Source organism: Cinclus cinclus, chromosome Z (genome assembly GCF_963662255.1).
Source record: "Cinclus cinclus chromosome Z, bCinCin1.1, whole genome shotgun sequence".
Lineage (NCBI taxonomy): Eukaryota > Metazoa > Chordata > Aves > Passeriformes > Cinclidae > Cinclus > Cinclus cinclus.
In genome coordinates, this window is record NC_085084.1 from 56,761,025 (window position 1) to 56,784,441 (window position 23,417).

A 23,417-nucleotide genomic window follows, 5' to 3' on the forward strand; every position below is an offset into this window, starting at 1 on the left:
CAACAAATTAAATCCTTTCAAGGAAATGCATGAAGTTATATTGCCCTCTGCTGATGAAATGCTAAAACTACATATAAAATCAGAGCTTGCACTCCAATACAAATATGAGTAACATCTGCTACCAAAACTCAAATATTTGTTTTGTTATTATATCATTCCAAGAAATCACAAGTTTCTGTTTTACAAAGAACTGTCAAAAAAACTCACCAAATAAAAGACATCTAAGAACAAGAAAATATATAAAAGTTAGGGGTTTCTTCCAAGAGTTGAAAAATAAAGGTTGCTAATTTCATGTTATTGTAAGATAGATTTACCTGCATGATCTCACTAAATTATATATATGAAAATAGTTGTTCACAATTTTTTCCTTGAAATTAATAAGAAATTAATTTATCAATAATAAAATCAAACTTCTCCACAATGACTTTAAAAGGCTTATTTTAAAAAGAAACATTATAGAAGCAGCCAGGAAAGAACCTTACTTTCAGTCCATACAGACTATTTGATGATAAAATATAGTTACTTAAACTACAGATCAACCAGTATGCTCTTATATAACCTACAGATATTATCTTGGTTAAACAGATTTACATTTATAAATATTTTAATCATTAGTTCAAAGAAATTCTTGCTGCTTTATAAAACTGTTCGTTTTTTTTTTTTTTTTCGAACAGTACAGCTTACTGCTGGTAATGCTAATATGTCATTAACACCTACGGGAGCCGGAGAGAACTGCGAGCCACCTAATTCAGCACCTTGCAGGCGAAGAAGAGTTTAAGAAGTGTTGCTTACTTTAACTCTGCCCTTGTCGTGACTAGTATCTTCAGTACCAACAGTTCAAATAAACAGCAGTGCAGATGCAGTTAGACAAACTTTGAAAGGCTCAGGTAGATTATATGAGAGCCTAAACTATTCCAGCGTTACACCTCCTGGTCCTGCTAAAACACAAATTCTTTATGTTACCTGCACTTTTATGATGTGTCAATTAGATCACACTAAGTAATTCCATCTCATTTCAAGTAATTTAGCATATAACTACACAGGCTTCTGATTCTATGCTTCTTGAGGTATGATTAGCAGCATACACAGCATAATATTACCCTGGAAACAAGGCAGTACATTTTCTCAGCATATAAACAACAATACTGCATTTTTAAAACAAGGTGTATTAATAATATCCTTTTAGTTTTGTTTAAACAACAGAAGGGCTCAGGACTGAGGTAAAATGGACAAATAAAAGGAAATAGTACCTCCAATGTATTCTATATATAAGGGAATTGTGTTCATCTTTACATCAAATTTTCTTCATTATTCCTGTTTTAAAAGCCTCCTTCACCAACACTCAGCATGTTTAAGACAGAACAAAAGAGAACACTTTAAGTTGTGATTTTCTGTAACTATTGTCTTGCCCCCACATGCATTTTATTTATAATACTCAAACATACCAGAGAACTGCAAGAACTATTTGAAAAGGAAAAAAGAATAGGCACCATGACAATACTAGTATTTCTTTAACTTTCTTAAGTAGTAGATAGTTAACAACTAACATATATATAAGTGATGTGACTAGACAAAAATATTCAGCTGTCAAAAAAGATACATCAAAGCTGTAAATGAAAATCAGTTAGCAAAATAATAGCCGAAGTGAACATATTTTAAATTTTGTTAATATATTCCTGACCATTATTTATTTTTTTAAAAACAGAGAAAACCTTAAATATCCAACCTAGACAGCAAATTTACTATGAATGTACTGTATGTACATTTATATCCATTTATTAAATATCATATAATCCAAAAGATATATATATTTGTCTAATGTAATTCTTATATTTTCATGTAATTTAATTTATTGTTATTTTGTTTATGTTACATGTTGTTTCTATAAATGTGATATAAGGTACAATTTCAAGTCTGGTCTTACAGGGAAGGGACGTAAGAAGATCCAACCCAAGAAGGTTCAACCTTTCATAAGAAAGGTAGCAGAAAAAGTCTTCCACTTGAACACATGCCAAATTTCAAACCCTGGTTTAATCTGAGTAACTTTCCGTTGTACTGAGACCGTGTGGATTTAATTCACCATGCCATAGTATGGTGAAGAATAAAAGTTCATCAATAAATTCTAAATACAAATAAAGGCAAATTAAGTCTCTTTATTACATAATTTCAATTCATTCACTTACATATGATTGCTTATAAACACCTAGCTGTCTTTAACGTCTACTGAGAACTTTTGTCCATTATGGCCAACACAACTGAGAAAGATAACCATTTACTTCCCTAAGCTATGCTTTTTCATTGACCATTCCAAATAATACCTAAGGCTCTAAAATTTAAATTGCTGCAGCATCCTTTCATGTTCACCAAACCATATGCAGTCCATGAAAAATTATGAAGAGTACTTTTTACTCCAGGAAGCTCTGAACTGCTAAAATATCATTTTATAAAGGCATGTGCCTGCTAAGTGTAAGTCCATTAATATGACTAAAACAATTCTTATTCTGACTTGTTGTAATTTTAAATAATGCATTCATGTCCAGCAAATAACCTGTATTCAGTTTCTGGCTATTGTAAACTACAGTAACATACCAGTAAAAAGATATTTCTAAAAGCAACAAAATCCTGAGAACTACTGTAACAAGCATAAGATTTACTTTTAAAAAGAGGGAAAAACAGGAGAAAAAAAAAAAGAGAAAAAAATAAAAAGTCTTCACCTTTTTTTCCTCATTTCACTACATTTAACATTTCAAGAAATTATGTGTATGTTACACACTAGGGAAGCCCTCAACAAACAAAGCTTCTTTTCATCACCTGACACTCTCTTCTGCATATTACCAGTCTTTCAGACTTTGCAGAGAACAGCTAATTGAACATTCTCATTAATGACCAGTTTTGAGAAAAGTGTATCAATTCTAAGTTGCTTTCAAAAGTCCTACATTATCAGTAAACTTCTTGTACCCTATTTCTTAAGATTCAAAATATCAGAGTTCAATCTGATAATCTGAATAATCCTCTGTGATTTTTTATCATATATGTATGTATTTTCAATTGTTTACCACTGGTAACAGAACAGAGACAGTAATATTAAATAGTTTAAACATTGTTTTAAGTAACCAACTAACTCACTTATAAGTTACATAAGGGGGAAAAATATGCAAAGCAAGGATTTTCATTATTAATTGTCTTTCTAACACAAACATTTGCTGATTGTTTACACCAAAGTTCTAAATTCATTACTGTTTAACAAAAAAGAGACACATTAATACCTGAAAATTGCAACTAGTGCATCTATATAATATTTTAAACACAGATTTTTGTACTTCACTTCTTGCTGTATCATCATGGTTAGCAGGACACTCAAGAATAACAAATAAGTACAATTAGCAGTTTACACTAATGACAGGGAGACCCACTGTGCATTATCTTAGGGAAGTCAGAGATGAATAAACACAGTAAATACGAAACTATGAAGCTTCAAAACGCTTTAACATGACATCATTTTTAATTACTTTGAAAATGCTTAATCACACATGAACTTGAAAGGCAAGCATAACCACAGGCTAGGCAAACACACAAATCTGTGCCTACATACAAAGGCACAGAAGAAACAATTTGGAAAGCAAAATTATTTTACTGTCAACTATATTTGTAACCCATGAACACAGGCAGGAATAGCCGTAACTGCAAAAAGAACACATGGAAAAATTCCTAGACTCGCTTCCTGCTATGATTTTATCAAGAAGAACAAGAAAATGCAACAATAATCCACTCGTGAATGATCAATCTCTGAGGAGACACAATGACCAAATGAGAGCACAGAAAGCATTTCAGGACACAAATTGCTGGAGATTTCTCCCTAGTTAGTCAAAATCCCACATAATTTTGATTCAAGCAATAACACTGAATTGTAATTAGCCCACTGCTTTTTAAGATATTGCACTGATACAGAAACACTTACTTTGAAAAAGCTTTTAGAATACAAAAGTCAAACCAGTAACTTAGCGTTGCCCAGGTTCCTGGGAATCCTGGCCAATGTCTTACCACTCTTTCTATGAAGAAATGTGTCCTAATACCTTATCTCAAGCTCCCCTGGTGCAACTTGAGACCATTTCCTCTTGTCCTACCACTTGTGACTCAGAGAAAAGCCCAACCCCCACCTCATTTTCAGGTTCTTTCAAGCAGTGGGAGACAGGCAGAAGGGCTTCCCTTATGACAAATTATCTGACAGAATTTACGTAGTACCACTGCATTACCAGTAGCTGAAATACTTACTTTGAACAAAAAAGACTTCTACTTAGTGAGTCAACATCAGATCAATCTTTCTGAATGAATTCACGTAAATGAAATGTTAAAGTTCAAAACCTGGTATTTAAGGCTACCACTTAGAATTGTCTGCACATGTATTTACATAGACCTCCGTGAACTCTAACTGGCTGAATTTCTGCAGCTTTTAAGTCTAGTGTTAAGGTACATGCTAAATGCCTATAATTAGCTCTACAGCCTGGCTTTCATCTTCTCTCCCCTTCAGCATTTCCAGTAACCTTCACTTTACGTGACTTCTCTTTCGCATGCACAGATGCAAACCTATATTGCATGTTTATCACTGGATGCTCGTAAGAAAATACATGTATATCACCTTAGCTTAAACTTATCTTCCACTTTCTTTTCAAACTGCTAATAGTCCTACCAAAGAGAGGGGAAAAAACAAAGTCATAGCAATAAATCTGAGCAGAGCATTTATGGCCTCAGTTATTGCAGCCAGCCTTTCATTCTGGATTGCTCTCGACACAGGCAGTTCTATCAGTGGGCAGCTCCCTTGCCGGAAAATGATTATGCAAGCATTCAAGTTTGAGACTGTGTTTCAGTGCTGCACAGACATAACAGCAAGAAGCTCCACAGCAAAATGCAGGATACCCAAGGAAGTTACAGGATCCAGCTGCACTTTAGTAATCGTCCCATCAGCTTCACAAGGTAGTGTTGGCAGCTTCTAAGGCAAATGGAGGAAAGAAGTATCCTCATTGTTTTAGGACTATGTGAGGGCTATTCAAGTTGGATTTGCTAAGAGGAAAAAGGATTAATTCAAATAAAATTGAATTGTTGTCTGTAAATGCTTTTGATAAGATTACATAATTTAAAAAAAGAGAAAACATAGTTTGATTTTTATAACTGTACTCTTTCTTGGTTACAGTGCTTCTCTAGAAAACCATTAGTATATATAAAATTAGTTTTATCACAGCATTAGAAAACTTCCTGGAGGTGCTGATTAAAAAGGTAAAAAGTTGGTATCTCCAAAGAATACCAATATTTTAGTAAGTTTTTATTTTCAGGTCTAGTAATTTCATTTAAAAGAAAAAGCAAAAAAACAAAACCCACACAACCTTGAAGTCCCATTTGTCATTATTTGGACTACTGATACTGCATCTGACTTGTCTTTTCTTTCTTTATGTGCAAAGTGCAAGAATTTTAATTGATAACAATGTTTTAGTTCCTGTAGTTTCTCCGTATTGTACTGCAGATATTGCGTGTGTCAGCAGAATGTGGCAATGTCTAGGTCAGTTCATTGCTGTATTCTCCTTAGAGAATATTCTCTACTGATGACTGATTATTTGTCTTCCTACAGGAACATTTTTATTTTTTTTTTCAGAGTGGTTTCTAATTGCTTACAGTTGGATTTCTGCCTTAGAAAAAGAAAAAAAAATTCTGAAATACAATCAATACTCTGTGATTTAGTGGGGAAAAAAATCCAACAAAGATTTTTGTTGAAGTTGTAGTAAATATTTAGGCTATGTGATGATACTGCTTTTCAGCATGAAAGGAGATGGTGCTGTAGATTCTCTGAAATCACATGCAAATAACTTAAATAAGTGATATTTTTGACCCTTGTTTCACTTTGATTAAGCAAAGACAATGAATGCAAATTTCAACAATTATTTTCTATCTTTAAAAATGCTAAACTTGTGGTCTTGGTTTCACTGTGTGTTCCTTAACTGCAGGTAATATTTGAACCCTGAGAGCAAGGATGTATCCTCCAGCTTGTTTTACAGAGTTTGTGCAAGACTGTCATGGTTTTAAGCCCAGCTGGAGATGAAACAGCATGCTGACGCTCATGAACTCCTCTTCCTCCCCAGCCCAGTGGAATGGAGAGGAGAGTCAAAGTAAAACTTGCATGTTGAAATAAGGACAGTTTAATAATTGAAAATGAAGTCAAATACAGTAATACTGGGAAATTATAATAATGATAATAAAAAGGGAGAAAACAAGAGATGCACACTGAAGTTGCTCATCCCTCACAGACTGCTGTCAGACCCCTCTTCCTGAACCCAGACCAGCCCCTTCCAGGTAACTCCCCCCAGTTTATATACTGGGCATGATGTTCTGAGGTGTGGAATATCCTTTTGGACAGTTCTGGTCACCTGTCCCAACTGTGCTTTCTCACAGTTTCTTTTGCTCACCTCCTCACTGGTGGAGCAACAGAAAAGGAGAAAAATTTCGTTGATATGGGAAAAACACAATTTAGAAAAACCCTAAACATCAGTGTAATAAACACAACTTAGCAAAAGGCCAAACATCAGTGTGTGACCACCATTCTCATTCTGAATCCAAAACACAGCAATGTAGCAGCTACTGAGAAGAAATTAACTCTATCCTAGCTGAAACCAGGACAAGGCCCTGCGACAACATACCAAAAGAAATACTAGGTGGCACCTCCAGTGTGCTGTTTCCTGCAGCTTAGGCACTGTTTTTAGCTTGCTTTTGGACAGAATTAAGTAGAAGTGAAAAACAGATAAAGACTGTAAGCAACCTTCTGCCTCTCAAACAACACAACTGAGTAAGCAGCTGGCATACTAAAAAATTCCCAGCTCCAGAGAAGAAATGGTGTGGCTCTTCCTGTCTTTTTCCAAGAGATCCTGGTGGAAAGACCAAGTCAGTCACTCTCTCCTTAAGATGGTTGGCAAAAGGATGTGGTGCAGAGGGATGTTGGTGAGGTGTTGGTGTGTGGATATGTCAGAGCTTCATGAAACAAAGGGAGGTAAGGTAGGGCTGGTGGTAGGTACCAGCGTAGTTTGTTTTGTTCTGTGAGGATGAGAGGTGCTTTAAGCTTTAGATACTCAAATTTTCATCATCCTATAACTTCCATTTGCTGAATGCTGTTCATTGCTAAAAAACCCAACTGAATAGAATGAAATAGGGGCAGCTAGCAGGTTCCTTCAGGCTTCTGTGAATTTTCTTGTTTTTCTAATGGTGCTACATTTATTTGAGTAGGTTGGAAATGTGTTGCTTCATGAAGTGCATTTTTGAGTTTCCTTACTCCAGTGGATTTTGCTACTGTTGATTAAGCAGATGAGTCAGTGGCTATTAGCTTGTATGTTTTCTAGGTATCTACTTTGATTTGTGCTGAGTAGGTAACTTGTGTGGTGGGAAAAGGTTGGTATTCAGTTATCAGTATTGATGAATAGAAATATTTACACATTTTTCTTCTATGTGTATAGGAGGTTAGTGTTATTTTAGCGTTTTGGGGGCTCTCTTCTTCTTCTTCTTTATACAATTAGGATTATTTTAGTTTATTTCCTTTCATATTCCTCTGGGTACTGTTTTAACCCCCTCAGTCATATGTCTTGGTTTCACCCCATCCTGAAACACAGTGCTTGGTCCCTTCAGCTCCTAGTAGGATAAAAGGTAAATCCCATGGACTGAGATAAGAATATCTTAATAATTGAAATAAACTATTATGATCATATACTAAGAATGAAACACGAGACAAGAGGAGAGAAAGGAATACAACCTAAGAGAAAGTTGTTGACTGATGCCAGACTCCTCCCACAGCCATTATTGGCCCCTCCTGCCCAACTGCCATCAGTTTATACACTGAGCATGACATTCTGTGGTGTGGAACATCCTTTCATCAGACCAAATGTCCCAGCCATGCTCCATCCCGGCTTCTTGTGAATCCCCTTGCTGTCAGAGCATGGGAAACTGGAACGTCCTTGATGTTTACAGTAAACACTACTGAGCAAAAACCAAAACACATCGGTGCGTTACCAGCATTATTCTCATAGTGAATCTAAAACACAGCACTGTACTGGGCTACTAGGAAGAAACTTTATTCTATCCCAGCTGAAAAAAGAACCCTTGTCTAATGCTGTTCCCAGTTCTTGTCAGGTTGTCTCACAATTCTCAGGCATGCCTTGTCCTTGCTTTCAGAAGCTTTCAGAGAAAGTACTGGCATTTCTGAGAACTGCTCTTGTTGATTACTGTGTCTGTTTTTGTAGGACCACTTGATGACTTTCATCACTCAGTATGAACGTATGTAAATTTTACTGCCTGCTCTCAGGGGTAGTGTCACACTAGGTGATTTTACTAGTCATTGTAATCATTCTTTTGTACTGCAGCTCCTTTTAAGACGTGATTTGTTTTCAGATGCTGGTGCTGGAAAGCTTTTGTTGTTTAGCTGATAAGTAGAACCTGAGAAGTCTACCAACCTTTTCTACTTGAAACTAGGGGTACTTAAGTATTATTGCTCTCTTCCATAAAATTAAATCAGTAATTACTCATGCATTCTTCAGTGGTAACTGCTTAGCAACATGCTTTCCTGGATAGGTTAGATCAAAGTGCTGGCCTGCAGGTTGTATTTTTCCCTTTGGTGGGATGAAGTGCAGTTGTTTTGATGTTAGGTTTGATGGATTTGTTTGCCACTGCATTCATTAGCTTCACATCAAAAAACTGACAGGCTGTTAAATGAAACTTTGGCTTAGATTTTCAGCTTGACTGTTTCAAGACCTATGTGAAGATATTTTGTTTTTGTGCTGTAGCAGCCTCAAGCAGTTATGATTGTTTCAAAGGGAAGAAAAGTTATTTAATATCTTGATTTATTTGGGTACAAGACTCATTGTCTTGAAGAGAGCCATGTCCAGCTTATGTTATCAAAACAATATATTTATTTTGAAATATATATAGAGATACAGTATTTATGATGTAACTGATTTTATCAGAGGGGAGATGATACTGCACAAAAATGCTTCCACCTCTCAAACTTTATTGCGGTAGTATTTTTTTTCAATGAGGATTATGTTCCTCATCTCCTCTACAGTTCCTTATTGCTTTTGTACAATGAAATGCCTGTTCAAAAAGAAAAAAATCCAACTCAACTGTACATTTATTTTTTTCAAATGTGCATAAAATTTAAAGGTCTGGGTTTAAAAAGTATCTCTTTACCCCATCTGCAGTGTTTTAGTACTGAATGTCAGAAATAGCTATGTGTATATGCTCACAAGTTATTCACCTATCAGCTTATTTTGATTTTCAAAACCTTTTTTAAACACTGCATGTTGATGCATTTGATACCAGTCTGCAATAATACCAGCATTATTCATGCTGTATAAATCATTGTTTTTACTTGCTATACCATAATTAGCCACCTTATTTCATTGACTTGTCTGCTAATGAAATTTTACAAGGTTTCTGGATTCAGACATGCTTTCCATTTCTGGTCTGGATTGTCAGTACACTACTTCAGAGCAAATCTTGTTGCATTCTGAGTTTTGACATTTCACTTCATAATCACAGTGCCACTCTCAGCTTTTTAGTTGTGGAATTTCCTTTCTTATTTTTATTTCTTTTGCATTGATCTCTTACATATCTTTTTTTTTATGTTTTACTTTTTAATCTTACTGCCATGATTTACTGCCTCTGTTTAGTTCTTACATCACAAAGTCATCATTTCTATAGAATAGCAGTTATTAAAATTTCCCACTCTAAAATTTCTTGCTGGAAAGGGAGATTGTTAGTCTCCCACAGGGCAGCAAGTTGCATAGTTCTAGATTTCTAGTACTGTGACATTTTGAATTAAGAATTAGGTTTTACAAGTAGAAAGGAATAGTAATAATCACAATACTTTTAACTTGTTCTGGTAGAATAGTATTCTATTGGTTTTTTGAACCTTCCCCTTTTGGTAGTGCATCTGGTTATAAAATCATACTAAATGTCATATGGTGGTGTTCCCACAGTCTGAGCTATGTTATGTGCAAATACTGATGTTGTCTGTGAGCAGTGTATTCTGTGGTTCTGAAGTTCTAGAGTATTCTCATCTATCTTTTCCAATGCTATAGTACAATTTTTTCTCTGTGTGATGTAGAGTATGTGTAAATAGCATTATGCATGTATATTTCTAGCACAGGGCTCTCATGCAAGCTGCTGCACTGTTTATTAAATAAAAATTGAACCAACAATACTACCACTTCTCTCTTACATGCAGTTTTGATTAAGTAAAGAGAGGAGTATTCTGTAACGGAACATTTTAAATGTTGGATTACATTCTGACAACTGTGAGTAAATGGAAATGATGGAATCTAATCTTCCTTTTTTTCCCCCTAAGTGTTATCCAAGAGGTTCAATTTATCAAAGTAAAAAATGTACCAAGTTGGCATACTTGGTGGATATTTAGAAGTTTTTCTTTTATAGCAGCTTTCACTTAACAAGGTGATCTTTTAAAAGAAAAAGTCAGTAATTTACAATAAACTTGCTTTTCAGAGTACAACTTATTGAAAATTTTGAGTAAATCAATTCAGTTTGCCTTTCCTTACTTTCTGTGAGAATACTTATCTTACTGTGAGATACTTATCCTCAATTTGCTGAGGAAAAAGTTTTACCACTATGTAAATATTTCTGTCTATATATTAATTTCATAGCCTATAGAGAGAGATTATTTTCATTGCAGGTTTTAAAAGAAAGTAAAATTTAACTTCGAAATTATTTTCATAAATATGAGATTCACAAAATAGACTCTTTGGGCTTGAATCAGCTGCTGAAACACAGGAGTATGACACCATCTTAGATATTTATCCTTCCTTTGTCTAGGCAGAAGAGTACAAATGTCCAGGAGTCCAATGTAATATTTAGAGCTCAGTCAGATATCATACGTACCAGAATATGACTCAGATGTCAGTGAGTACCTGGGCAATTGAACAGAGTTACCTGTAATTGTATTGCATTTATTTATTTTCCTTTGTAAATGTAAGACTCATAGTTAAAATTAACAGCATTACGGTACTCTGAGAAGAAGTCAGTTCTCTAGACTTTCTAGATTAATTTAGCATTTTGACACTGGGTGGTGACCTATATTGATAGGCCAAAAGGTGACTTAAATGTTAGGGTTAAGTTCTCTTAAAACCGCCAGCCCCCAACCTTTCTTCTTATAAAGCAAAACCTCCAAATACTGCTACTAGTGCTAGTTACTTTATTAATTTATTTACTTTGGAATAATTTTAACTGTGCATTTGAACTATCAGAGTGTTCAATATACTAGAAACCCTCCTGCTGTGTTCATCCATGCAGTTTCAGTTGTCTTTGACATAGTTTGGATCTCAAATGTATCTTTTATTGTTTCATAGTGGGTTTAGTTTGAATTCCAGTGAAGTTGCTTCAGTTACTTATGCTGAATATGTTAATATAGCTCAGTAAATGCAGTGTTTCAGTGGCTTTTTCAAGGTTTGTTGGGAACAATCACAATATGTAAGAAAGGCACAGAGGTCTGGGTATTTTGATGCATTGTTATGAGTGCTGTGGGATAAACCTATGATACATGCAGAGAAGAAATGTAACCTTTACACATTTTTGTTTCCAGAGGATTAGGGAAGACTAAAAATTAAGGGAAAGTTACAATAAAATAACCCCACAAAATCTATTCTCTATGTTCTACTCCCCTTTTTATGTAGGTAATTACAGGTTCTTTATATACTGGGATTAGCGTATCAGCCATTAAGTTGTTATTTAGGATGTAAGAATTTGTCTTATAGTCTAAGATTGTACGATATTTTACTAAAAAAAATACAGGTAGGTAGCATATAGTATGTCTGTTGAATGTCTTTGAAAGATAATACTTTTAAAGTTTAGACTTTGGCAGATGTCTCTGAAGTTAAAATAATTCCAGTAGTTTATTGTAAATCAGGTTACTTGTTGGTTTCTATGTTCTTTGCATGTATGAATGGAATATTTCAACTTAGATAATTTAAGTTAGTTTTAATGGTGGAATTTAAAATTGCGCTGTGATATGAAACAATGTGCTGGGTGATGCTGATGTTCTGTGAGCCTCATTGGATAGCTGTTTGAGTGGGTAGTGGGATTTGATTCAGTCTACATACAATACATTCTGGCAAAATCTTAAAAAAATTATTCATAGTTATATTTCTTTTTTGTATGGATGAGATATACAACTAGAGGTGACTTCATGTTGTGTAGAAGTTTTGCTGAAGAAATTCCATGCACTTAGAAGCTGTAGAGAATTCTGACTTGGCCAGAAGTGAGTCTTATACCTATTCTTCATGTCCAACTCCCTTTAAGGTGTAATATAGTTTCAAAGGGATAATAAGAAGAGGGTAAAGAAATAATATCTAGATCTTGCTGTGAATAAAGTATAGTGTTTTCAGTCAGTCACACTGGACAAAAGAATTAAGTTGTGGCTGTCAGGTTTACTGTATTTTATACAAGTTTCATGATGGCTAAACAAAAAGACTCTTGTTTACTTCAGGGAGGCAAAATCTTACCCAAGGAAGGACAGTATAACAAACACAAATGCTTGACTTAAAGTCTGCATATCATATGTCTGTTGTATCAGTGATTATAAAGCAATTTGGAAGTGGTGGAATTACTAATTTTTTTTTGTTCTGAAAAAAGCTGTTAAAGAAATATTAAGACCATTGTGATAAAGGTCAGGTTTTTGACAAGATTATAGAGTATTAAAAAAAAACAAGTGTTTGGTAACACTTTTATCAGATGTGGCATCAGGATGACAAATAGCCAAAATAACAGAAAGTTAAAAAATGTTAGTGTTGAATTGGGATTGCCCTACATGTAATATAGCTGCAAAAAGATAATAATGATGGTAAAGAAACTATGTGCTGGAGTTTCCAGGAAGTAAGAGTATGATCATTTTCATTTTGCTTGATGTGGTTTGAGTTCATCTCAGTGTTACACTGTTTAACTAAAAGCTGACTTGGTCTAGTAATGTCATGAACAAATTAAACAGGATTTTATTTTTAGAATTTTATTCAAAAGCAGTTAAATTGTGGGTTTGGATAAATTTCAAATTTTGAGATAAGGAATAGACCATTCACTTAAGACAGAGAAGCTCTGAGTAAAGATGAGACCTACATTAAGCTACATCATAGGACTAGATCTGTATAGTAGCAACTATCTTCAACTCAATTTCCGACAATACTCTATCCCAAAACAGAGGAAGAGCGTGTGTGGAAAAGATGCAGGACCTATTAAATAGAGAGACAAAGCAGGGAAGAAAACAGACGTGTAGAGGAGACTAATTCCTCTGCAGACAGCCCTGTAAGGGCCCCCTTGGCACTTTCTCTGAGGTAAGAAAAACTACTTGCTTAGAAGGACTCATGTTAGAAAAAATGTAAGCTCTTCTTCTTATCTTTTTAGACTATTATGGGTTAGCTTTCATTCTTTATAATTGGTTGTCCCAAACAAAGAAAGGTAATGTAGTTGGTCAAAATGTGTTAACCCTGTTTTCCATTGGTTTACTTGTGATCCCCCCAAACCCTATGAAAGTACACGTGTGATCCCCCATCTTTGGATCTGTAGCCTGACCCCTTCACGGATGATAATAAAGCCTGTGGAAAAAGTCTGAGCTGCTCTCCTGGTCTTTTGATGCCGGCTGGAAACTACAGGTTTCTGTGAGAAACCATGAAGCTGAGTGCCTGAAAGGCCAGCAATCACAAACCTTGGAACTTTCTCCTACCCAACAACAACAGGGCAGGGGGCACAAAAAAAAGTTACAGACATGGGCTCCTGAGGCACTGAAAGTGTGGTTTTGAGAAAAGTGAGACATCCAAAGGACTGAGGGAGGTGCACATAGAATTTCTGTGCTTGCTGTTTCAGTGCTTTATCTGTTTGATCATGCTTGTCAATAGATGGTAAATATTTTTTACCTGTGTCATACCCGACTAGTCTCAAAGAAATACCTGCCTTAATCATTAATTTAATTTCCCTCAAGGAGTGGTATCAAGTGTTGTTTAATACCCTGAACAAGAATATGTAGGGTATTAAAAGTGAAATAGTTAAATTTATGCAAAAATCAGAAATGTTTTGTTGAATTTTTTTTTTTAATCAACTGGACTTCAGTACAATAACCAGATACTGGACTTTTTTCTTAATGCAGAAATACTATGAGAGTTTGGGTTGATTGTGCCATTAAAATCCAATTATCGTGGTCCAAATCTGGAGAGGAAAAATTTTGAGGTTTTCTCTAAAGCTGTAGCAGGCACATTTAAAATCAAGTTTTCACAGAGTTTGGTTAGAAGGGAGTAAGTTAGAATTAAGTTTTAAGTAAAGACCTTGTTTTTAGTAAAGGTTTGCATTCTGCATAATTAAATAGAGTGTAATTGCTGGTTCCTTAATAAAGCAGTGGTTGGATACGAGCGCTTGTATATTCTTATTCTATTCACAGCTACTTGATCCCCACACATCTACACACAAGTCTTGTTTAAGTTATGTCAAATTCTGGACAAGACAGCTGGTTTTCTGATTGTATCACACACAATCCTGCAGGTTTGATATTTGAAGGTAAGAATTAGGGACTCAGCACAGGTATGTTTATAGAGTTTTTCTTCTCATAATTCTCTTTACAGTAGCAGCTAAAAATTGTATCTGTTTTACTTGTCACTATTTAAAGTTTATATTATATTTATATTATAGTTTATAAAATTTACGTTTCAAGAGCATTTAATTGAATTCTTCCTTATAAAAGTAGTTTTCTTTGCAAAATCATTGGTTTATTTGTAATTGTTATAAAGCAGTCTTACCATCGGTTTTAAGAAAGGAAATGCCATATTAATGTAAAAATGTTTCATGCATTTATAGGTAGAACAGTCATCAGCAACTCCTTGTATATGACTCAACTGAATGGCTGATAGTGTTTTTGAAACAGGAAAGTTTAATCATTTTTCTGTTTATGATCTCTAAGTCCTGAATGTCATGTAAAACAAACCAAACCAAAGACTTGAGAGCATCCAATGAAAGACAATATCACGGCCTTTTTTTTAGGATATTAATTGAATATTTGAATCCCCCCTGCCCCTTGCTTACAAAGTGATTGGAAAGAATTAGCACTAGTGAGTAAGTACAAATAGAGAGGTGAAGCACAATCTTAATTTAGAGGATTTCAATAAGGCATCTTTACATACAGCATTTGCAATATTAGCAGCATGCTGAGCAGGTAGGTGGTTTGCCTTGCCTATTTGTGCTCCTTCCCTCACATACTTTGTTTTGATTATAACAAAAAGAGGTTCTACAAGATTCAAAAGGTGGAAGCTTGTTAGCAATATTCATCAGTTTCTGATGGCCAAATCATTGAAAGTAAGAACCTACAAAAAGTTTTCTGATCTTTATCACTGTAGATTTTTGGCATCTGAAATACAGCACTTCCCCATGTATTGCAGAAAGCAAGCAGATTGATGCTTTTAACCAGTTAGCCATTACCACTATGGCACATACATATGCATTAAAAATAAAATAAAATATATAAAAATAATATATTCACTATAAAGTCATCTCAATATTTGTTTCTTAAGCTTAGAAACATATCAGAGATATACCAAAGTACATATTTTAGATACAAATCTTAAATCAGTCTTTTTCCTCTTTGTTATAGGATCTTCTGGCCAGAAAAGATTAAACTCTCATGGTTCCCTCATGGCTGTAGCTGAGAGATCCTTGTGGTCTTTTTTTAATGCTGTTGGCAAGTTTTGTTGCTTGATCTTGCAAACTAGTCTGTCAGACTTTTTAAAAGAAGCTGCCCCTCAGTCTTAAAAAGGCTGCAGTTATCGAATCTGATATTGAGAATTATGACATCCTTGCTTTAATTGGGAGCGTTTTATTCACAGGGCTTTTTAGATTAAGAAAACTTTGAAACATTGTCATTCTTGTGAATTTCATGGTTTTGTGAGGGATAGAATATGGAAATAAACTTAAGAAAATCTGTTCTTGCAGCACATAAATTAAAGGCTAAGTTTGTGATGCAATAAGGATTTTTAAAATTTTTAGTTTTTGAAATACCTTGACAGAAATGTATTTTGACAAGATTTTACAAATAACCAAATTTTTCTGTTTCTGACTTTTGGAAGGTGGTGAGCACATTCATGCCCCATTGACAGCTGGCATAATTCACCATCTCTAAAAAGCAAATTATAAATAATTTCAAACAGAATTTTAGTGTCAACAATGATTACCATTGCGTCCTGGTAGTCTCTTGCAGGGTCTCCTGCACTTTTTTGAGAAATGATCTTTTTCTTTTATGAGATATGCTACTTGTGTTTTTGTAGGCAGATTCAATTTTTCTGTGAGCCAGGTATTCTGCCATGTACTCATCAAGTACTTGTCTTGTGAGTGGAGAGTTGATAATTTGAATATAACTGTTCAATGACTTGTGAACATGGGTCTGCACAAACAAATGGACAGTGATAGTGTATTACTATCATACAGAATAAGTGTAGAGAGCGAAGTAGATTTTTCTTCCCCTGACTTTGTTGCTGAACTGCAGAATATAACCTAATCAGTACTTTGTTTCATAAAAATAATGTCTTGCACATGAAGGCAAATTTAGAAAAACATGGAATTTTACTGACTGCAGTGCTGTTTATAAAATTGTTACAGAACAGTTTGACTTGAAAAAGCTTTGAATCCAAAGAGGATAAATTTGATGCGAATGCCTTTAATTAAATTTGCTTAATTTAAATAATGTAATTTGTATTGATTATGCTTCTGCAGTTCATTTGGATTTTTGTTTTTAATTAAGATTCAATAATCTTGTTTTACCTCCCAGAGCTATTCATAAATTTACTGTGAATAAAAAGCATGTTAATTAAGTTAACACTTACATACATTTATTAAACCAAAAGCATGTAATAATTTTTTTATCGAGGTGAAGGTATTGTATACAGAGAAATATTTATTAGTAGGATAATAATGGAACTTTATTTGAATTAATCCTTTTTCCTCTTAGCAAATCCAACTTGAATAGCCCTCACATAGTCCTAAAACAATGAGGATACTTCTTTCCTCCATTTGCCTTAGAAGCTGCCAACACTACCTTGTGAAGCTGATGGGACGATTACTAAAGTGCAGCTGGATCCTGTAACTTCCTTGGGTATCCTGCATTTTGCTGTGGAGCTTCTTGCTGTTATGTCTGTGCAGCACTGAAACACAGTCTCAAACTTGAATGCTTGCATAATCATTTTCCGGCAAGGGAGCTGCCCACTGATAGAACTGCCTGTGTCGAGAGCAATCCAGAATGAAAGGCTGGCTGCAATAACTGAGGCCATAAATGCTCTGCTCAGATTTATTGCTATGACTTTGTTTTTTCCCCTCTCTTTGGTAGGACTATTAGCAGTTTGAAAAGAAAGTGGAAGATAAGTTTAAGCTAAGGTGATATACATGTATTTTCTTACGAGCATCCAGTGATAAACATGCAATATAGGTTTGCATCTGTGCATGCGAAAGAGAAGTCACGTAAAGTGAAGGTTACTGGAAATGCTGAAGGGGAGAGAAGATGAAAGCCAGGCTGTAGAGCTAATTATAGGCATTTAGCATGTACCTTAACACTAGACTTAAAAGCTGCAGAAATTCAGCCAGTTAGAGTTCACGGAGGTCTATGTAAATACATGTGCAGACAATTCTAAGTGGTAGCCTTAAATACCAGGTTTTGAACTTTAACATTTCATTTACGTGAATTCATTCAGAAAGATTGATCTGATGTTGACTCACTAAGTAGAAGTCTTTTTTGTTCAAAGTAAGTATTTCAGCTACTGGTAATGCAGTGGTACTACGTAAATTCTGTCAGATAATTTGTCATAAGGGAAGCCCTTCTGCCTGTCTCCCACTGCTTGAAAGAACCTGAAAATGAGGTGGGGGTTGGGCTTTTCTCTGAGTCACAAGTGGTAGGACAAGAGGAAATGGTCTCAAGTTGCACCAGGGGAGCTTGAGGTAAGGTATTAGGACACATTTCTTCTATTTATGTTTCTGTCCAGGTATCAAAATTCCTAGTTAAACTAAAGTTCTTTCACAGACTGTAAAGTTTACAGGCAATTTAAGAGCAGAAGTCCATTGTCTTCACATATATTAACCTCAGTGTATGTAGCTTCCACTTAAATACATCAACAAACAACTAGTTTTGAAGAACAAGAAATACATTAAGCTTCAAACAGAACTGACTACTGAGAGGAATACATGTTGCTGGAAGTATAATGCCTACTATCAAAATAACAACTAATTAAATTTCAATGGCAGCTCAATGTTGTTGCACATTCATGGTTTTATATCGCACTGATAAAGGCTTGTTCTGTTTCCCCCTCTCGGTTTGTAGCGTGATTCTGCCCTTCCCTTAACCCCTCCCTTTCCCCCAACTCCTGATTGGATGTGACCCAGGGTTCCTCCGCCCCTTACTGAGGTTTGAAAAAGTCCTGCATTTCCCATGCGTTCTCTTTCTCTCCCTGGAACCCTTCAGGATAATGAACTTGGTCTATCCCGGGAAGGAGAGCCTCCTTTGGTCTTTTGCTTTTGTCCATGATGGAAAACCCCTCTTCTCTGACCCGGAGCTAGCCAAGGCAGGTCAGAGAGACCAGGGGTATTTCGTCAGCTTAATGTATCATTTGATTTAATAATTATCCCTTTCTCACCACCTTCCGGAGAGTCTCACAAAGAAGTAACCACAGGAAATATTTCCTTACACATCAATTTTCTGCTTACTTACCAATTTTGCTGCTTTTCCATAATCAATCCATCGAATGGTGGCAAAGTTTGTTGACTCAGCACAGTTAAATCCATGGTTAAACCCTGCATGGTATCCATATGGGAAAGTGATCATAAATTCCCCTGCCTCTTGGGTAACCTGTAACAATAAAAAAAATTAAAAGGCCAAAATAAATAAACCTTTAAAAAAGCTCAAAGTGAACCACATTACAAAGCATTTAGCTCTGTTGCAATGAAAACTGCATATGCTTTTATAACTAATTAAAACCAAGAAGTCTTTTTACCTTTCACAAAGATGAGATTTACAAACAGAAACAGGATACTTGAGGCAATGTTCTTTACCCTAAAACACACCGCTAGGTGCAATACTCAACAAATTCAGAACGAACTCAAAGAAGATCTTGGAGCAGAGGTTCACTGGTAATAAAATCTAGAAATAACTAGAAAAGACAGTATGAAGAATATAACATTCACACTGGCTGAGAGGAAGCAAAGACAGACTGGATCAAAATACCCACCATCACCATGCCTAAATGTTGCGCAGAATGTCTCAAGATAAAGCCATTAAAACACAAGTTTTAAGCTGTCATTGTCCTTCCCCTCTTTCTCTTTAGGCTAAATTTTAGAGAGCAGAAAGAGCAGAAGCACTCTGGCACTACTGGTAACAAGAATTCCAAGTAACTTAATAGACAAGTGTGATAGAAGGAGATTCTGAAAGATAAAAAGCTTTACTACAGCTAAACTCTGACACTGTTTTGAGAGATTGAGCAAGGGTAATTTCAAAGGACTACAACCAAAAGAAATATGCAAAGACTACTGGATCAACCAGATAGTAGGAAAAAAAAGGAAAATAAAAAGCCAACCTGAAACTCACTGCATAGTAATCATATTTTGTATACACAAAAATAACCCAAATGCCAGTGAGTTTTGAGAGACATATCAGACTTGAAAAGCCAAATACAAAAATGTGTGGTAACAGAAATCACTAATCAGGTTATTCTCTTTCAAGAGAGAAATCACATCTTCCTACACTAGGATGGACTGCTGCTCTCCTACATGGAAAAAAGAGGAGACAGCACTTCCAGTCAGTCACTAATATTCTCTCCACACAGCAACAGCTTTAATCTCCTAAAGTCAGACCACCAGAGACTTTATCAAGGACAAGCTAGTCAGACAGTTGAAATAGCACACTGTCTTCTGAATTATCTGATAAGAGTTAATGAATAAAGTACATTATACAGAAGTAAATTGTTAAAAGAGATTGTCCACGCTCCGTTTGATACATATTTTACGTGAAACACACATCAGACAACAGACCCACTAAAAAGCAAACATCCACTTAAAATTAAACAAATAAACTGAGCAGTGACTGATGACTATTCAACATACACATTTGTTGACTACAGGAAAATGAGGAGAGTTATTGGAGTCTAAACAGGTTGCTTTCAGTGTGTGGCAATGCTTTGCATAATCAATACAGTAAGAAAAATTGGAAGGATAAATAAGAGTCTTTTTTAGGGGCATAATCTCATTAATTAAAACCACAAAAAAGAAGTGTTCAATTTTAATCAGACACCAAAATTAAAAATTACAACTTCAAATATTTTCCTTTTTAATGTCATGTCCTAAATCTGAGATTTCTATTGGTATAGCTGTCTTATATTCAATTTCTGCTTTTACAATCGCCTTCAAAATTGTTATTTTATTGTTTTATAATTTTTTGTGCTTTTTCACCCAGTGCAAAAACACACAGGGTTAGCACTTCAAAGAGGTCTATTTCTGTTTGTATTAAGGGATGAAGGAAAGAGAGGAAAACAAGAATAATTGCCAACAAGGCTAGAGAAGAAAAAAAAATGGACATTGCATTTTGCATAGTTAAATGTTTTGTGGATTCACAGTTACTATGTACATGCAAATGCACATATAGTTGCATATATTTTAACTGTTACTGTAGCACTTCAACAATCGCTGTGGGAATGTTTAAGAAAGATTATTCTCAACGCTAACGATTCCAGAATTTATCTCAATACACCCTCCCACTGCTGACAGTTTAGCAGGTGTTCTATTGCAACAAGCAGCAGTTCAGCTGCCACCTGGTAGGCGTAGGCTGACTTATCAGCATTCAGCACATTTCCACTCCTATCACTTTGAGCCATGAGAGATCACAGCCTGGTTTTCTCTATTCACTTTCTCACTGAATCCCATTAATTACAATTACACTTGGGTACAGTCTGCTTCCTCCAAAGACTAGGTGATAGAACCAAACTTAAATATTTAACTGTTTGTAGTACTTCCCCCCCTCCCCTTTTTACAATATTATTATCCTCTAAATTAGAATACAGGAATAATCAAGACACCAAAATACAAAGATCAAGACACTCCATTACCCCACCTCAAATGTGTCATACTGAAAATAAGTATGCAATATTCTGCAATATGCTACTTTAAACACTAACCACTGAAAATTACACTGTTCAGAGTAATGTTCTGTAAATCCAAAACTATAAATCTGATTATAAAACCATCCAGCTTGGAGAGTTTCACCTGGCACTTCATGATAAAGCACAAGGCTATGAAGGGAATATGTATATTTACCTGTGTATTACAAAAACTGAACTTAGCAGCTACATTTCCATATGATAATAAATCATTCAGAAAACAAACTACTTATTTTATGAGTAATTTATTCAAAGAACCTTTCTTTCCATGGCAGGCAGTATCATTCTAAATGCCTACATTTCCTCAATTTTACCCATAGGTTTACTTAAGCATGAAAAGTGATGTGATGTTCCAAAAAGGCATGAAAGACATCTGTGTCTTTATCCCACTCATGTTGCCAATAGGATTGATAACACAGAGGTGTCCTGGGCAGATCTTAAACAGCATCAAGGCTTCTTCTGCTCCCCACATCATTCCACCAGTGAGGAGGATGGGGGTGCACAAGAAGCTGGGAGGGGACACAGCCAGGACAGCTGAGTCCATGGTATCCTGCTCAGTACATAAAGCTGTGAGAAAAAGGAGGCAGGACAATTGTTTGGAGCAGTGACATCTGCCCTGCCAAATCACTGTTATTCATGACAGGTTTCTGCTTCCCTGGGAATGGCTGAACACCTACCTGCCCATGGGAAGAAGAGAATGAACTTGTTTTGCTTGGCTTGTGTGCACAGGTTACCTTTTCCCTATTAAACTGTCTCTGTCTCAAATTATAACTTTTCTACCTTTTATCCTTCCAGTTCTCACCCCATCTCACTACAAGGAAGTGAGCAGGCACCTGTCTGGTGTTTAGGCTCCAGCTGGGCAAAAATCATACTCCTTTTTTTTTCTTTTTTTTTTCTTTTTTTAAGATACTATCAGAAAAACCTCAGCTAAACCAGACAGGAAGCACTGCATTATCCTGTATTTTAGGCCAGAGAACACACTAAGCAGAGTTTGTATACACATGCCCACATTTTAGCAATAAATAAGCAGCACATACACAGAAAACAGAAAACACAACAATAACCAAGGTGTGTGGCAAGGATAGTTTACATGACCATATTGCAGTGGGAATAAACTGAGAAAAAGTGTACATTGCCTGGTTCTTCTGAAAAACTTAAAACAATCTGTGTGATGGGAAACTAGGAATCATAGCCTTTTAATGATCAAAAGCCTTTTGAAAACTCAGTATTAAGATAAACAGATATTCAGGCAGGGGAATTCTGAACCAAGTTCTAGTCTTCTAAGTAGGTTTACAGAACTCCAAAATTTAGAACTTTAGAATTTACAAAATTTATAGAATAAGTACACTTAAAAAAAAAGCTTAATTACTTGAAAATACTTTATTAGCTGGCACCTGAAGTTCAAAGTGGAAGACAATTAATACAGAAAATCTTGTAGCAAACAGAAGAAACTGAGTACTTCAGAGGTGTTTAAAAGCAGCCATGTATTAAATTCATTCACAAAGAAGAAAGACAGGTGTTCTCAGTTTCTCTCTGTATAATGTTCTTACCAAACGTTTATTCTGCTACTACCTAACAGTCAAAAATAACCATTCATTCTTTTTCTATTCTGTTGCAGCTTCTAAAATATACTTTAAATTAAGTAACAGTACTTTTGGCTGTATTCCACCTTAAACCTTTCAGATCCTTATAAAGTTATATATACTGCATTAGAAAACCAACATACAGACATAAAGAAATTAAATACTTGTGCTAAAATATTAGGCGTACAACTTAACAGAAGGAGTTAAGAAGTATTTCAGTCAACAGAAAATCACATCCAAGCTACCATGGAAATAAATTAAGAAATTTTGATAATGTCTTAGAAAAAAAATCACAGAAATGCTGTAATGTGTTTAATGCCGGAAAATTCCCTGCTAAAACTACTGCAAGTTTTAACACATATTTTCATGCAGCCACTATCTAAACAAAAAACAAAAAAAAAACAATTGCTTCACCTTTACTGTAACGATCTTTATACTAAATACAATCTAATTCAATTCATGAAAGTAGAGTTCAAAAAGAAACATTAATGTACCTTGTCAAAAGGAATTCCATACTTTTTCAATATTGAGGGAGAAATCAGAGTCATCTTGTGGCGAAGAAAAGCATCACATCCTTGGGAACTGCTCGGAAAGAACCCTAACAAAGCAAGAAAAGCAAAACTGTACATCTTTTCATTAA

General features: G+C 35.2%; 1 protein-coding gene across 1 annotated transcript in view; it reads right to left on the minus strand.

Annotated features, from left to right (window-relative positions):
* The window catches only part of KDM4C (lysine demethylase 4C), a 236,830-nt gene that overhangs the window by 174,749 nt on the left and 38,664 nt on the right, over window positions 1-23,417 (minus strand). Inside the window, exons 9-10 of the mRNA XM_062514063.1 lie at window positions 23,272-23,375; window positions 18,758-18,895 (exon numbers count right to left, since the gene is read on the minus strand). Of these exons, the coding sequence (XP_062370047.1) occupies window positions 18,758-18,895; window positions 23,272-23,375 (242 nt within the window). The remainder of the gene's footprint in view (window positions 1-18,757; window positions 18,896-23,271; window positions 23,376-23,417) is intronic.